The sequence below is a fragment of the Oncorhynchus tshawytscha genome, linkage group LG08 (assembly GCF_018296145.1).
Source record: "Oncorhynchus tshawytscha isolate Ot180627B linkage group LG08, Otsh_v2.0, whole genome shotgun sequence".
In the NCBI taxonomy this organism is placed as follows: domain Eukaryota; kingdom Metazoa; phylum Chordata; class Actinopteri; order Salmoniformes; family Salmonidae; genus Oncorhynchus; species Oncorhynchus tshawytscha.
The window spans coordinates 78,100,909-78,113,768 of NC_056436.1; the positions used below are offsets into that span (position 1 = coordinate 78,100,909).

Below are 12,860 nucleotides of genomic sequence, written 5' to 3' on the forward strand. Positions count from 1 at the left end.
AAACATCACTGCAGTGTTCCTCACCTGGCTTACTGAAAAACATCACTGCAGTGTTCCTCACTGGCTTACTGTAAAACATCACTGCAGTGTTCCTCACCTGGCTTACTGTAAAACATCACTGCAGTGTTCCTCACCTGGCTTACTGTAAAACATCAACTGCGGTGTTCCTCACCTGGCTTACTGTAAAACATCACTGCAGTGTTCTTCACCTGGCTTACTGTAAAACATCACTGCAGTGTTCCTCGCCTGGCTTACTGTAAAAAACAAATCACAGGATTGGTTACTGTACTTCTATATTTCCATCAAACATCTTGGGAAGAATCTTCAGGGCATGGAGAATCCAGGCCTGACACTGGTCTGCCGTGATGTCATTGCATGGGTCATCCATGGCCTGGAGAAGGGTGGCTTGTTCGTGAGGGCGCCTATCATATACCGTCCACCTCCATGTGGAGAAAAATTCCTCAGTCGGGTTAAGGAAAGCAGAGTATTGGGGTAAGTACAGGGTGATAAATTGTGGATGGGGCTAAAACCATGCTGGCACTATTTGAGCATGGTGGAACCTGACATTATCCCACACAATGACATATGTCACGCCATCAGCTCGACAGACCTGATTTATCTCATCAAGGAAGATTACAAGGAGAGCTGCATTATATGATCCATTACGAGGTCTGCGTCCAACCACACCATCTTCTGTTATAGCCGAACACATGGTGATGTTGGCCCCACGTTGTCAATGTACTTGGATGGCTGCCTGCCTGCTGGCCAATGAAATTCCGACCTCTCCTCCTTGTCTTGGCCAGTTCGAAGCCTGCCTCATCCAAAAATAGGTATTTGTGATGGTTTTCGTCAGCATCCACCTCCATCACCCTCTAGAAATACGTTTTGGAAAGAGAATTACTGATAACAATGATGTCGAATTTTGGGGGGATTCTTCACAAAGGCATCTTGAAACTGAACATACCTGAACATACCTGAACATACTCAGTCCTCAGTTTCTTTCAAAAGGCACACGGTATAGCTAGCATGTCGCTTATGGCCAACATCCCCACACTCAAAACACTGTTGACTACCCGTACTAGCATAACTATACAGTCTGTTGTCATACTTGACTTTAAACGATAAATCCAATGTCTGCCCCGGTGAGTCTGAAAACATAAACAGTTGTCGCTGAAACGACATGACCTGTTTCAGAGCCGGGTGTTAGAAACGACACAACCTGTTTCAGAGTCGGGTGTTTGAAACAACATGACCTGTTTCAGAGAGGGGTGTTTGAAACGACATGACCTGTTTCAGAGAGGGGTGTTTGAAACGACATGACCTGTTTCAGAGCCGGGTGTTTGAAACGACATGACCTGTTTCAGAGAGGGTGTTTGAAACGACATGACCTGTTTCAGAGCCGGGTGTTTGAAACGACATGACCTGTTTCAGAGCCGGGTGTTTGAAACGACATGACCTGTTTCAGAGAGGGTGTTTGAAACGACATGACCTGTTTCAGAGCCGGGTGTTTGAAACGACATGACCTGTTTCAGAGCCGGGTGTTTGAAACGACATGACCTGTTTCAGAGCCGGGTGTTTGCAACCCAACGGGACAATCTTAATTTAACTTGCAAACTTCCCAAACCACAATAACTCACGCTCCATTAGCTCGTTGGGAATAAACGGTGGTACATTCAAAATTGTAACCTTTGTTGAAGGAGAAAAAGCAGCGCAACTTGACTGATCATGTCAACATCATACTTTCAAAATCTTAGCTAGCAAGCTAGACAAGCAGTCCTCGTCATGAATCACATCGACATTCTACTGACAATTCCTTTTCAATCCTTGTCATATGAAGATAAATTATAGATAAAACATATTGGTGCTCAACGGCCATTGGACATAAACATTACACAAGAAGTTGGAAATCGCAAATTCAACAATAAGTGGTTGGGAAGGCATCAGTGGCTAACTGAAAGCATTTCAAAGCAATCACTAGTCTGTTATTTGGTGGAGTGGGTGTGTGGTTCAAGTCTGGGTTTAAGGGTCTCTTTTCTAAGCTTAAAAGGATAAACATTCACACGCAATGGGCCAGAAAAAAGTTGAATACATTGGCCATGCTGTCAATCCAGCATGACTTCTGCCACGTTCAAAACAACTGGAAACTAGGAAAAAACTAGCTCTGAATGGGAAATATACAGTGGGGCAAAAAAGTATTTAGTTAGCCACCAATTGTGCAAGTTCTCCCACTTAAAAAGATGAGAGAGGCCTGTAATTTTCATCATAGGTACACTTCAACTATGACAGACAAAATGAGAAAACAATATCCAGAAAATCACATTGTAGGATTTTTAATGAATTTATTTGCAAATTACACGCATTGCCTGATGAACAAAAGAGATCTCAGAAGAATTGTTTACTTGCATAAAGCTGGAAAGTATGGTGGAGGGAGCATCATGGTTTGGGGCTGTTTTGCTGCTTCCTGGGCCTGGACAGCTTGCTATCATCTACAGAAAAATGAATTCCCAAGTTTATCAAGACATTTTACAGGAGGATGTAAGGCTATCTGTCCGCCAATTGAAGCTCAACAGAAGTTGGGTGATGCAACAGGAAAATGACCCAAAGCACAGAAGTAAATCAACAACAGAATGGCTTCAACAGAAGAAAATATGCCTTTTGGAGTGGCCCAGTCAGAGTCCTGACCTCAACCCGATTGAGATGCTGTTACATGACCTCAGGAGAGCAGTTCATACCAGACATCCCAAGAATATTGCTGAACTGAAACAGTATTGTAAAGAGGAATGGTCCACAATTCCTCCTGACCGTTGTGCAGGTCTGATCCACAACTACAGAAAACGTTTGGTTGAGGTTATTGCTGCCAAAGGAGGGTCAACCAGTTATTAATCCAAGGGTTCACATACTTTTCCCACCCTGCACTGTGAATGTTTACACAGTGTGTTCAATAAAATCATGAAAAAGTATACTTGTTTGTGTTATTAGTTTAAGCAGACTGTGTTTGTCTACTGTTGTGAGTTAGATGAAGATCAGATCAAATTGTATGACCAATGTATGCAGAAGTCCATTCCAAAGGGTTCACATACTGTTTCTTGTTATATTGACTACGTCCGTCCTAGCTCGCTCATTAATGACTTAATCGAAATTACGGATTGCCTCTTATGCGCTTGTCGTCCCCTTATGCCATAATTTGTACATCTCAATTGTCAGTAGAAACTACATTTGTTTAAGCAAGTCACCCATCAGCTGTTTTTTGAAAAGGCAGTAAATGAGGCTGAATAAACGGTTTTGCTGCCAGACAAGGCTCTGCTGATAGACAGGTGTAGCAGTGGTAAAGTGTTGGGACTGCTGATAGACAGGTGTAGCTATGGTAAGGTGTTGGGACTCTGCTGATAGCCAGGTGTAGCAGTGGTAAGGTGTTGGGACTCTGCTGATAGACAGGTGTAGCTATGGTAAGGTGTTGGGACTCTGCTGATAGACAGGTGTAGCAGTGGTAAGGTGTTGGGACTCTGCTGATAGCCAGGTGTAGCTATGGTAAGGTGTTGGGACTCTGCTGATAGACAGGTGTAGCAGTGGTAAGGTGATGGGACTCTGCTGATAGCCAGGTGTAGCAGTGGTAAGGTGTTGGGACTCTGCTGATAGACAGGTGTAGCAGTGGTAGGGTGATGGGACTCTGCTGATAGACAGGTGTAGCAGTGGTAAGGTGATGGGACTCTGCTGATAGCCAGGTGTAGCAGTGGTAAGGTGATGGGACTCTGCTGATAGCCAGGTGTAGTAGTGGTAAGGTGATGGGACTCTGCTGATAGACAGGTGTAGCAGTGGTAAGGTGTTGGGACTCTGCTGATAGACAGGTGTAGCTGTGGTAAGGTGTTGTGACTCTGCTGATAGCCAGGTGTAGCAGTGGTAAGGTGTTGTGACTCTGCTGATAGCCAGGTGTAGCAGTGGTAAGGTGTTGGGACTCTGCTGATAGCCAGGTGTAGCTGTGGTAAGGTGATGGGACTCTGCTGATAGCCAGGTGTAGCAGTGGTAAGGTGATGGGACTCTGCTGATAGCCAGGTGTAGCTGTGGTAAGGTGATGGGACTCTGCTGATAGCCAGGTGTAGCAGTGGTAAGGTGATGGGACTCTGCTGATAGCCAGGTGTAGCTGTGGTAAGGTGTTGGGACTCTGCTGATAGACAGGTGTAGCTGTGGTAAGGTGTTGGGACTCTGCTGATAGCCAGGTGTAGCAGTGGTAAGGTGTTGGGACTCTGCTGATAGACAGGTGTAGCTGTGGTAAGGTGTTGGGACTCTGCTGATAGACAGGTGTAGCAGTGGTAAGGTGTTGGGACTCTGCTGATAGACAGGTGTAGCTGTGGTAAGGTGTTGGGACTCTGCTGATAGCCAGGTGTAGCTGTGGTAAGGTGTTGGGACTCTGCTGATAGCCAGGTGTAGCTGTGGTAAGGTGTTGGGACTCTGCTGATAGACAGGTGTAGCTGTGGTAAGGTGTTGGGACTCTGCTGTTGGGACAGCTTTCTGTAGGCCCTAACACTTTGTGGGCAACGTTTGTCACCGTTATAGTGCAATTAATGTATTGTTTAGTGTTGTGTTGCGTAGTGGCTTTGCTGGCATGCATCTCCATTTTTTGGGGGTGGGGATTTGCCCCACCAAGATTTACATGCTAAAATCGCCTCTGAATTATACACATTTTGAAATGCAGCTGAACAGAAAATGTTGCTGTTTTAAAGCAATTTTCCTGAAATTCTATGCATTATGTCATGGCTAATATTGTGTCCTTTACTCAAACATAATAACAAAATCAATACTGCTAAATGTTCAATTCTCCCTGACTGTCTAGCTTTTATTTCAGTGATTTTTAGTTCTCAAAGATTATATTATAAAAAAATATATAGGTTCATTATCTTTGCTAAATACTTTCTACACACACCCTGTGGGTATTTAGCTCCATCTGATATAGTAATTACGATTATTTAGGTCATGGGATTAGATAAAGGTCAAAGTGCAGACTGACACTTCTGAGAATTAATCCCAGTCTGCCAGCTACCACTGTGTGCACAGTGTGTGTGTACAGTGTGTGTGTGTGTGTGTTTACAGTGTGTGTGTACAATGTGTGTGTGTACAGTGTGTGTGTGTCAGGGGTTTATCTTCATCATCAACAGTATAAACCCAAACCAAACAACCATGTCTGTGCTCATTGAAGGGTGCAGTATATTCTGCTAAATGGCTAGCCTGTTTCTCTGTTTCTCTGTCTAATAAGTGCAGCTGGGTCTCACTAACTCAAACAAAACAGAAATATCTCTCTATTCCAACTCTGTTTGGTTAGCCTGAATACAGAAGATGGCTGTCGGTTCCTTCTACTAGTAACTTAATGACAGAAGATATAGATGTTGGGGAAGGTGGTGTAATGGAGGTAGCGGAGCCTATACTGTCATCCGTCTGTCTGTCTCTCTCTGTCTCTCTCTCTGTGTATCTCTCTGTCTCTCTCTCTGTGTCTCTCTCTCTGTGTATCTCTCTGTGTATCTCTCTGTGTCTCTCTCTGTGTCTCGCTCTCTGTGTCTCGCTCTCTGTGTGTATCTCTCGCGCGAAACTGAAAGGGCGAGACCGGAAACATGACCGAATACAAACAGTGTAGCTATTCCCTCCGCAAGGCAATCAAACAAGCTAAGGGTCAGTATAGAGACAAAGTAGAGTCGCAATTCAACGGCTCAGACACAAGAGGTATGTGGCAGGGTCTATAATCAATCACGGATTACAAAAAGGAAACCAGGCCGTCGCGGACCAGGATGTCTTGCTCCCAGACAGACTAAACAACTTCTTTGCTCGCTTTGAGGACAATACAGTGCCACTGACACGGCCCGCTACCAAAACCTGTGGACTCTCCTTCACTGCAGCCGAGGTGAGTAAGACATTTAAACGTGTTAACCCTCGCAAGGCTGCAGGCCCAGACAGCATCCCCAGCCGCGTCCTCAGAGCATGCGCAGACCAGCTGACTGCTGTGTTTACAGACATATTCAATCAATCCTTATCCCAGTCTGCTGTTCCCACATGCTTCAAGAGGGCCACCATTGTTCCTGTTCCCAAGAAAGCTAAGGTAACTGAGCTAAATGAATACCGCCCCGTAGCACTCACTTCCGTCATCATGAAGTGCTTTGAGAGACTAGTCAAGGACCATATCACCTCCACCCTATCTGACTCTCTAGACCCATTCTAATTTGCTTACCGCCACAATAGGTCCACAGACGACGCAATCGCAACCACACTGCACACTGCCCTAACCCATCTGGACATGAGGAATACCTATGTGAGAATGCTGTTCATCGACTACAGCTCAGCATTTAACACCATAGTACCCTCCAAACTCGTCATCAAGCTCGAGACCCTGGGTCTCGACCTCGTCCTTTGCAACTGGGTACTGGACTTCCTGACTGGCCGCCCCCAGATGGTGAGGATAGGTAACAACATCTCCACCCCGCTGATCCTCAAAACTGGGGCCCCACAAGGGTGCGTTCTGAGCCCTCTCCTGTACTCCCTGTTCACCCACGACTACGACTGTGTAACTCTGTGTTGTTGTATGTGTCGATCTCGTTTGTTTTATCTTGGCCAGGTCGCAATTGTAAATGAGAACTTGTTCTCAACTTGCCTACCTGGTTAAATAAAGGTGAAATAAATAAATAAAAATAAACATACAACGACACAGAGTTACACATGGAGTAAAACAAACATACAGTCAATAATACAGTAGAAACAAGTCTATATACGATGTGAGCAAATGAGGTGAGATAAGGGAGGTAAAGGCAATAAGTAAATACAATATAGCAAGTAAAACACTGGAATGGTAGATTTGCAGTGGAAGAATGTGCAAAGTAGAAATAAAAATAATGGGGTGCAAAGGAGCAAAATAAATTAATAAAATAAATAAAGTAGGGAAAGAGGTAGTTGTTTGGGCTAAATTATAAATGGGCTATGTACAGGTGCAGTAATCTGTGAGCTGCTCTGACAGCTGGTGCTTAAAGCTAGTGAGGGAGATAAGTGTTTCCAGTTTCAGAGATTTTTGTAGTTCGTTCCAGTCATTGGCAGCAGAGAACTGGAAGGAGAGGCGGCCAAAAAAAGAATTGGTTTTGGGGGTGACCAGAGAGATATACCTGCTGGAGCGTGTGCTACAGGTGGGTGATGCTATGGTGACCAGCGAGCTGAGATAAGGGGGGACTTTACCTAGCAGGATCTTGTAGATGATATGGAGCCAATGGTTTTGTCGACGAGTATGAAGCGAGGGCCAGCCAACGAGAGCGTACAGGTCGCAATGGTGGGTAGTATATGGGGCTTTGGTGCCAAAACGGATGGCACTGGGATAGACTGCATCCAATTTGTTGAGTAGGGTAGACATCGCCGAAGTCGAGGATTGGTAGGATGGTCAGTTTTATATGTATATACTGTACTCTATACCATCTACTACATCTTGCCTATGCTGTTCTGTACCATCACTCATTCATATATTTTTTATGTACATATTCTTCATTCCTTTACACTTGTGTGTATAAGGTAGTTGTTGTGAAATTGTTAGGTTAAATAACTCATTGGTTATTACTGCATTGTCGGAACTAGAAGCACAAGCATTTCGCTACACTCGCATTAACATCTGCTAACCATGTGTATGTGACAAATAAGATTTGATTTGATTTGTGTGCTGCTGCTGAATATGTACACTTTTCAAATCAAATCAAAGTTGATTTATTTACACACATACACACATAGACACACACACATATACACACACATATACACACACACACATAGACACACACACACATATACACACACACACATACACACACATATACACACACACACACATATACACACACACACACATACAAACACACACATACATACACACATAGACACATAGACACACACACACGAAGCTGAATACATAGGCCTCCGACATGAATCATCCAGGTCTTATTATTGCTGACGAGTCCTGGAGGCTCCAGGCAGCAGGAGGTATATTCTGGCCAGACAGACGTGTGTGTTTCAGCCCCTCCCATGCTGTGCCTTCCTCCCATGTGTTTTTCCCTCTATTGACAGTCCAAGGAGCCCCGACGTCCTGTACAGAACATTCTCTTTTAATAATCTGACTCTCCAGATCTGGATTAAAAACAGGGTGGAGATTACCGCAGACTACTGCAGTGTTTCCTGTCCAAACAGTTGTAGATACAGAGAGAGAATGACTGTGCACCTTGTTTTGTTCTTATTTAACAAATGGAATATTTGGGAGTACAGTGTTCAGAATGGAATTGGCCTTGGGAATTCTGACTAGGAATTTTAAAGGGAAAGTTTAAAAGGCTTTTTTGAAGGGTGCAAACTGCCGATTCACTATTAGCAACACAGGCCTTTCTACCCCCATCTCAACCCTGGGGTTACTTATCCTCCACTAGATCAGTTATGCTGGTTCCTCTTCAGTCAGTATGGAAGAACATGACATTTAAATGACTGAAGTAAGTTTACAAAAGGAGGATTTAGCTGTCCCTGAGTGGATATAAAACTCTCTCTCTGTCCCTGAGTGGATATAAAACTCTCTCTCTGTCCCTGAGTGGATATAAAACTCTCTCTCTCTGTCCCTGAGTGGATATAAAACTCTCTCTCTGTCCCTGAGTGGATATAAAACTCTCTCTCTGTCCCTGAGTGGATATAAAACTCTCTCTCTGTCCCTGAGTGGATATAAAACTCTCTCTCTGTCCCTGAGTGGATATAAAACTCTCTCTCTCTGTCCCTGAGTGGATATAAAACTCTCTCTCTGTCCCTGAGTGGATATAAAACTCTCTCTCTGTCCCTGAGTGGATATAAAACTCTCTCTCTCTGTCCCTGAGTGGATATAAAACTCGTTCTCTCTCTGTCCCTGAGTGGATATAAAACTCGTTCTCTGTCCCTGAGTGGATATAAAACTCTCTCTCTCTGTCCCTGAGTGGATATAAAACTCTCTCTCTGTCCCTAAGTCCCTGGATATAAAACTCTCTCTCTGTCCCTGGTGGATATAAAACTCTCTCTCTCTGTCCCTGAGTGGATATAAAACTCTTCTCTCTGTCCCTGAGTGGATATAAAACTCAGAGCATGTTACTCACTCACACACACACACACACACACACACACACACACACACACACACACACACACACACACACACACACACACACACACACACACACACACACACACACACACACACACACACACACACACAGCCAGATTATTCAGGCTGCTTTGAGCTCCATCTTCAAAGAGCTCATTTTAATCTAACCTTGTCCTGAGAAGTTAAACCCAAGAGAAAGAGGAGAAATCGTGCAGGAGACGATTATGTGAAGAGCGGTGGTAGTCTGGAGGTTTCAGGGTTGGGGAGCTCAGTGAAGGCTGCTTCCATTACAGTATTTGACGTCTGAATGTAGATACTGGCCTGGTCATCATCATTTGTTTTTGAAGTAACATATGTCTGTGAACACTCAGACTCCCAATTATTTATCATGGATTTAAAAGTTGGAGTCTCTTGTTACTCCTTTCTATGTTTGAGCTTGTGTAATAATAATATCTTTCTCTCTCTCTCTCTCTCTCTCTCTCTCTCTCTCTCTCTCTCTCTCTCTCTCTCTCTCTCTCTCTCTCTCTCTCTCTCTCTCTCTCTCTCTCTCTCTCTCTCTCTCTCTCTCTCTCTCTCTCTCTCTCTCTCTCTCTCTCTCTCTCTCTCTCTCTCTCTCTCTCTCTCTCTCTCTCTCTCTCTCTCTCTCTCTCTCTCTCTCTCTTCTCTTCTCTTCCTCTCTCTCTCTCTTTCTCTCTCTCTCTCTCAGCCACATCCAATGGTTCAGTCGAAGGCCTGGAGAACAGAGAGGGAGGAGTCTGTAAGACCAAGGCCATGAAAGTGGTTATGAAGGTCGGACAAGGTAAACAAACAAACGCCTTCATTGGTTGATTACTCTGACAACAAACAATACACACGTGTTTCTCCATGTGTTGCACTCTAAACTCTCCTACATGTGTTCACTCTAAATATTCCCCTCTCCTTAAGGTTTTATTTGCAGTACTGTAGACACTAACCGAGTTTAGGCCTGGCACACACAGTTCTCCACGTCTAAGTAAAACCCCAGTGCCCTAAAAGTGTGTATCCCAGTGCCCTAACAGTGTGTATCCCAGTGCCCTAACAGTGTGTATCCCAGTGCCCTAACAGTGTGTATCCCAGTGCCCTAACAGTGTGTATCCCAGTGCCCTAACAGTGTGTATCCCAGTGCCCTAACAGTGTGTATCCCAGTGCCCTAACAGTGTGTATCCCAGTGCCCTAACAGTGTGTATCCCAGTGCCCTAACAGTGTGTATCCCAGTGCCCTAGCCCAGTGCCCTAACAGTGTATCCCAGTGCCCTAACAGTGTGTATCCCAGTGCCCTAACAGTGTGTATCCCAGTGCCCTAACAGTGTGTATCCCAGTGCCCTAACAGTGTGTATCAGTGTGTAACCTTGAGGATAACTGTATTGGTGTACATGGTCACAGTGACTTCACTGAATCATTCTGACACAGCACAGGCCTTAGCATCTTAGCATGCAAATACCCTCATACATTATTCATATCGTGTGTGTGTGCGTGTGTCTGTGCATGTGTGTGTGCGTGTGCACGTGCGTGTGTGCGTGCGTGCGTGTGCGTGTGTGTGACCTCTGTGTGAGGCAGAAAGCAGTGCAGTAGAAGTACAGATTCTATCCTCCCTCCTGTTCAGAGCTCTATGACAGGATGTCGCTGTGAATATTTAAAACAGCACACACACACACACACACACACACACACCCTCCTGCTGGTGGCCTTTCGTATCGTCTGTCTTGCGAAGGAAGGGAAATGTCAGCACATTCAGTGTAGAAGTGGGTCCCAAGATGAGAGAGAACACTCTACTGCACATGCTCAGTCTGCCAAACGCCACTTCAGATGCGATCAGCCCTGAGCGAATCAGATTGGTTGTAGCCTCTGTAGACTATAACACACTCTCATGTTCAAACAGTCTATTATGAATCAGCCAAAACATAGCAAGGTAGCGCTCACTACTGCTGCAAAGCGTAATTACACTACTGCTATCATTATAAAGAGGATGGAGAAAAGGAAGTGGGGAGGAGGGGGAGGAGGAGAGAAGTGGAGGAGGAGAGAAGGGGAGGAGGAGGAGAGAAGGGGAGGAGCTGGAGGAGGAGAAAGGGGGAGGAGGAGAGAAGTGGAGGAAGTGGAGGAGGAGAGAAGGGGAGGAGGAGGAGAGAAGGGGAGGAGGTGGAGGAGGCGAGAAGGGGAGGGGAGGAGGAGGAGAGAAGGGGAGGAGGTGGAGGAGGAGAGAAGGGGAGGAGGAGGAGAGAGGGGAGGAGGTGAAGGAGGAGAGAAGGGGAGGAGGAGGAGAGAAGGGGAGGAGGTGGAGGAGGAGAGAAGGGGAGGAGGAGGAGAGAAGGGGAGGAGGTGGAGGAGGAGAGAAGGGAGGAGGGAGGAGGAGAGAAGGGGAGGAGGAGGAGGAGGGGAGGAGGTGGAGGAGGAGAGAAGGGGAGGAGGAGGAGAGAAGGGGAGGAGGTGGAGGAGGAGAGAAGTGGAGGAAGTGGAGGAGGAGAGAAGGGGAGGAGGAGGAGAGAAGGGGAGGAGGTGGAGGAGGAGAGAAGGGGAGGAGGAGGAGAGAAGTGGAGGAAGTGGAGGAGGAGAGAAGGGGAGGAGGAGGAGAGAAGGGGAGGAGGTGGAGGAGGAGAGAAGGGGAGGGGAGGAGGAGGAGAGAAGGGGAGGAGGTGGAGGAGGAGAGAAGGGGAGGAGGAGGAGAGAAGGGGAGGAGAGAAGGGGAGGAGGAGGGGAGGAGGTGGAGGAGGAGAGAAGGGGAGGAGGAGGAGAGAAGTGGAGGAGGAGAGAAGGGGAGGAGGAGGAGAGAAGGGGAGGATGTGAATAAGAAGAGAAGGGGAGGATGTGAAGGAGGAGAGAAGGGGAGGAGGAGGAGAGAAGTGGAGGAGGAGGAGAGAAGGGGAGGATGTGAATAAGAAGAGAAGGGGAGGATGTGAAGGAGGAGAGAAGTGGAGGAGGAGGAGGAGAGAAGGGGAGGAGGTGACGGAGGAGGAGAGAAGGGGAGGAGGTGGTGGAGGGGAGAAGGGGAGGAGGTGGAGGGGGGGAGGATTAGAGAAGTGGAGGAGGAGAGAAGGGGAGGAGGAAAGAAGGGGAGGTGGAGGTGGTGGAGGAAGGGAGAAGGGGAGGGAAAGGAGGAGGTGGAGTAGGAGGTAAAGAATCAGATTTAGACTAAGTAGACACCACCCACTATGTTGAGGAGTATGAATGCTCTCCCCTCTTTTCTTTTCCTCCCCCCTGTCTCTCGCTTAATTCAATTTCAATTTAAGGGCTTTATTTATCTCACTCTATCTCTCTCTGTCTATTTCTCTCTCTCAGCCAGACTACACACTCCTCTGTCTCTGTCTTTGCCAAACCATAGAGGAAATCAAGTGATTGGCTGTTAGGTGCCTTCCCTTTAGTCAGCACGCCACACATACACACACAGTCCAGTTCTGCCTTAGGGGGAGATACAGTTATACATGATCGTTTAGATTGATCTGATAGTCTCTCTGTCTGCCAACCCTGCCCTCCTAAATCAAATGCATTTATATAGCCCTTCTTACATCAGCTGTTATCTCAAAGTGCTGTACAGAAACCAAGTTTAAAACCCCAAACATCAAGCAATGCAGGTGTAGAAGCACGGTGGCTAGGAAAAACTCCCTAGAAAGGCCAAAACCTAGGAAGAAACCTAGAGAGGAACCAGGATATGATGGGTGGCCAGTCCTCTTCTGGCTGTGCCGGGTGGAGATTATAACAGAACATGGCCAAGATGTTCATAGATGACCAGC

General features: G+C 46.2%; 1 protein-coding gene across 1 annotated transcript in view; it reads left to right on the top strand.

The window, feature by feature from the left end:
* Positions 1–12,860, top strand: part of LOC112257009 (ephrin-B1-like) — a 131,348-nt gene that overhangs the window by 98,321 nt on the left and 20,167 nt on the right. Inside the window, exon 3 of the mRNA XM_042325993.1 lies at positions 9,825–9,917. Coding sequence (XP_042181927.1) covers positions 9,825–9,917 — 93 coding nt within the window. The remainder of the gene's footprint in view (positions 1–9,824; positions 9,918–12,860) is intronic.